This window comes from Cucurbita maxima, unplaced genomic scaffold (genome assembly GCF_002738345.1).
Source record: "Cucurbita maxima cultivar Rimu unplaced genomic scaffold, Cmax_1.0 Cma_Scf00019, whole genome shotgun sequence".
Lineage (NCBI taxonomy): Eukaryota > Viridiplantae > Streptophyta > Magnoliopsida > Cucurbitales > Cucurbitaceae > Cucurbita > Cucurbita maxima.
The window spans coordinates 2,295,163-2,299,632 of record NW_019272035.1 but is presented as its reverse complement, the minus strand read 5'-3'; the positions used below and the strand labels follow the sequence as shown (position 1 = coordinate 2,299,632).

The 4,470-nt window shown below is 35.0% G+C and overlaps 1 protein-coding gene across 7 annotated transcripts in view; it reads left to right on the top strand.

Moving 5' to 3' along the window:
• Positions 1-3,448, top strand: part of LOC111493944 (zinc finger protein 830-like) — a 5,759-nt gene extending 2,311 nt beyond the window's left edge. Inside the window, exons 3-4 of one of the 7 annotated variants that reach the window (XR_002720099.1) lie at positions 1,477-2,868; positions 3,108-3,448. Coding sequence is in view for 5 of the 7 variants with exons in the window: in XM_023143880.1 (XP_022999648.1) it covers positions 1,477-2,799 (1,323 nt within the window). In the remaining 2 variants the exon portion in view is untranslated. Of the gene's footprint in view, positions 1-1,476 lie in introns of all 7 variants that reach the window. The other 6 variants (XR_002720098.1, XM_023143885.1, XM_023143884.1 and 3 more) reach the window with 6 other exon arrangements.
• Positions 3,449-4,470: the final 1,022 nt, after the last annotated feature.

Sequence of the window (4,470 nt, the reverse complement as noted above, 5' to 3'; positions counted from 1 at the left end):
TTTTTTTTTTTTTTTTTTTTTTTTTTTTTTTTTTTTTTTTCTTGTTGTGTTCCCAAAAGACCAATTTTCTTAGAGAAAATTATTTGGTTATTCTTTTCATAATCACGAATTTGTGACCAAGGATTTCAATCCACACAAGCACTTGAATTTACCAATCACTGAATCAAAAATTTCAAAACTAATACTGATTGCCAAATAAATCTCCAAACTGCTCTTAAATTTGATAGTTTGATTTGAAGTTTTGTCTACGTTTACTTTTTATCTTTTAAATAGTGTTTTAATAGTATTTTAAGATTTTAAGATTTGTGTATATTTAGTTTCTAAACTTTCAAAAGTGTTTAATAGGGCTTTGTACTTTCAATTTGGTGTTTATTAGCTCTCCAAGCTTTCAATTTTGTGTCTAATAAGGTCTTGAGCTTATAAAATGTCTATAGGTCCCTAAACTTTCAATTTGTATTGAATATGTTTTTGATATATTCAAACCTTTTTATAATTAATTTATGTATTAGATGTAAACCTAAACTTTATGCAAAATAGACTCTACATTTTCAATTTTCTGAATCTAGCAGATTCATGAATAGGTCAAAGACCTACTCGACATAAAATTGAAAATTCAAGGATCTATTGAGCACAAAACTGCAAGTTTAAGTATCTACAAGTCATTTATTAAGCTTTAATGACTTATTAGACACAAAATTGAAGGTTCAAGAACTTATTCTGACTAAATATATATGTATCTCAAATTTTAGTTATCATATGATTAAACAATTTAGTAAAAACTAGCAGACAATTTAGATTCTAAAGGTTGCCAATTTTGGGTAAAACAGGCTGTAATATTGGAAGATAAGTAATCAAACTTGTAGAAATATTTATGTGAACTTTTATTTAAATTTACTAGGACAAAAAGGTAGTTTTCCATTCGCTTGTGTACTAATATATAGGTATGATTGATGATCAGTTTTGTATTATCAAACATGGTTGGAATTCTAGGCAATCACAATTCAAATAATGGCATTATTTACGAATTAGAAAGATATTACACATCTTTTTGTAGGTGAACTAACTTCCTTCATGTCAAATGGTTTGCAATCTGATTTTGATGTCTTAATTTCGGTGAAATTTTGCGGTTCATACAAAACAAATGCCCTTTGTAAGAAGTGTTCATGTGTGTGATGTGCTGAATCTATCTTTCTAGTTCTTCATTTCATGATATTGTAAAGTCATGTTAGAACTATATTCATTTTCTTTCACCTTATAAATACAACTTAAGAAGGATTAGGGGCATGCTTGGAATGACTTTTTAAGTACTTAAAACTTGTTTCTAGACCTGAAAAATGTATTTTTAAGCACGAAGTGTTTAAAAATATATTCTTTCAAGTGCAAGGAAAAGAAGTTCTTAAGTATTTAGAAAATCAATTCAAACATGGTCCAAAATTAGAAGAGTTCATTCCTATGGATTTGAGAATGTTGCTGCAGGAAAAACCCGACCCAAATGTATTCAGAGAAAAGAGAAAGGCTGAGATGGCATCAACGTCTTCCGACAACGTCCAATCATCTTATATGAAGAAGACTCCAAAGGGCGAGTTGAGTTGTGCACTGTGTCAAGTTACCGTGACAAACGAAAAGGTTTTTAATGAACACCTTCATGGCAAGAAGCACAAGCGCAGAGAAGCTGGTCTGAGGGCTCAAAATGCAAGCAAACTTTTCCAGGCTGCACCACCCGAGCCATTATCTTACAAAAGGATGAAGCTCGAGAAGACGTTTGGCTCTGCAGGTGCAATCGAACTAAAGGAGTCGAAAGATGGAGAAACTCTTCAAGGTGAGAAAACGGAAGGTAGTTTTGTCACGAACGCATTAATTCCAAACTTTCTGGAATCAGGTGACAAAGAGGATAATGAGCAACAGAACCAGCAGAACCAGAACAATAACCTGGAGAACCTTCTGAAATCAGGTGAGAAAGAGGATGATAAGCAAGAGAACCTGCAGAACCAGAACCAAAACCTGCAGAACTTTCTTAAATCAGATGACATGGAGGATAATAAGCAACCGAACCTGCAGAACTTTCCGAAATCAGATGATGGTGAGAATAATAAGCAACAGAGCGTGCATAACCCAAACCTGCAGAACTTTCCGAAATCAGATGACAGGGAGGATAATAATCAACAGAGCCTGCATAACTCGAACCTGCAGAACTTTCCAAAATCAGATGATGGGGAGGATAATAAACAACAGATCCTGCATAACCCGAACCTGCAGAACTTTCCGAAATCAGATGACAGGGAGGATAATAATCAACAGAGCCTGCATAACCCTAACCTGCAGAACTTTCTGAATCCAGGTGAAATAGAGGATGATAATAAGCAACAAAACCTGCAAAGCATTCTGGAATCGGGTGACGAAGAGGAGGATGAGGAACAGAACGTGCAGAACCTTTTGAAATCAGGCGAAAACGAGGATAATACGCAACAGAACTTGCAGAACCTTTTGAATTCGCAACAGAATCAGAACCCGCAGAACCTTTTGAATTCGCAACAGAACCAGAACCTGCAGAACCTTGTGAATTTGCAACAGAACCAGAACCTGCAGAACCTTGTGAATTTGCAACAGAACCAGGCTGTGTTTGGGCAAAACTTTACCACTGAGGACCTTCTTGCGGCGAAAAAGAAGTTTAAGTTTTGGTGTAAAAAGTGCAAAGTTGGTGCTTATGCTGCAGGCGTGATGGTTGCTCATTTGAATGGGAAGAAACACCAAGCAAATCTTCAACAACCTGATCAAACTTGGACAGGGAGGCCATTTTAGCTTTCAAGAAACCTGAGAGAGATGCAGATTTAGATAACTGGACAAAAGAAGAGGAACGGTCAACAACAGGTATTGCCCGTTGATTAGTGGTAGGGTGGTTTAGAATGACTTTTAAAATACTTTTCAAGCTTTTCATAGTCGAAAACGGATTTTCAAAATCGTAGGAGGTGCATGGTTCACAGCCGAAGTCTCGAGAGTCTCGAGAGCCTCAAGAACCTCTAGTAAGTTGGCCGTTTATTTAGTTAATATATCCCATCTTACTTCTTTAGTACTAAATTATCCTTTACTTCCTCTTTTTTTTTTTGGAGAAAAAGGCTTGCCTGGTGGCTACAGCCATACAACCAACCCAAAGCTAATAGCTTTGTACAAGTTAGAGTGGTTGGCTTAGCCATAAACAAGCCTTTGATGATATAATAAAGAGTGAGTAAGGGACTGCATTTGGCTTGAGAAGGGTAAAACAAGATATTGTGAATATATTTCCTTAATTATCGTCTCCATTTTCGTTTGAAAATGGTTTTTCGTAGCATGAATCAAGAACGTCGAAGAACATGTTCGAAGCTATAATATGTAGTTATGTACGGTCAAATTGTTCTCGTCCTATTTGTACGGTGAAGGATTGGCTAGCGTATTTTAGTAGATTATTTTGTTAGTTCTCTTTCATGTTGGCGGGTAATAGTTTCTTGAACTTCAAAATGTGCAATGTGTATAATATATCTTAAAAGATTTAAGATTTATTTAACATAAATTTGTTTGGAACAATTTTGAAAGTATATGTCCTCATAATTTAACTAAAATAATGTTATTTTTCTCCTCATTTTTATTATTATTATTTATTTGGTTCTTATATTTAGTAAAATAGTATCAATAGTTCATACTATGATATGTTTCATTACAATAGCATAGAGTATTTACAATTGAGTATAGTGGGTCTAATAGTTTAGTCTCGAATTCAAAATTTAGCAAAACGATGAATCACTAAGGAATATTATTCTCAATCATTGGAAAACCCGATCATGAATTACAAAAACGATAAATAAAAGCTTCTTATAAGTTCAGTAATGACCATGTTTTTCTTATTTTCTCCTCAACTATGATCCAAATTCTCGATATATCTCTCCAATAGATGCGTACGACATTGTTCTTAAGATCTCTAGATGGTTTCATTAGTTTTCTTCCTTATTGTAAACTATATGCAATATAAAAAATAAAAAATAAAAATAAAAATAAAAAATGAGAGTAAGAGGATGTTGATGAAGAGAGTAAGAGGATGTTGATGAAGAGATAATACAAAATAGAGACCATTATCTAACCATTTTCCATGATAGAGAGGTATGGAAGGACAATAGTGGATTGAATGATATCCCTTCAAAATATTTTTTTAGACCAACCTAATTATTTGTGTTGTAAAATTTCACTCCACACCTTTTGAGCCGTTTTGAGAGGGCGAGAGAGAAATGGGCTTTGATAAGGATGAGAAAGAGAGGTGGGTTTTGAGAGAGAGAGGGAGAGAAATGACTTTTGAGAGAAAGGGAAGGTGAGAGTGATATGGATTGAGGGGGAGAGAGGGGGAGAGAGAGGGGGGAGAGAGGGAGAGAGAGAGGGAGAGAGATGACTTTTGAGAGAAAGGGAAGGGGAGAGAGTGGTACGGATTGAGGGGGAGAGGGGGGGAGA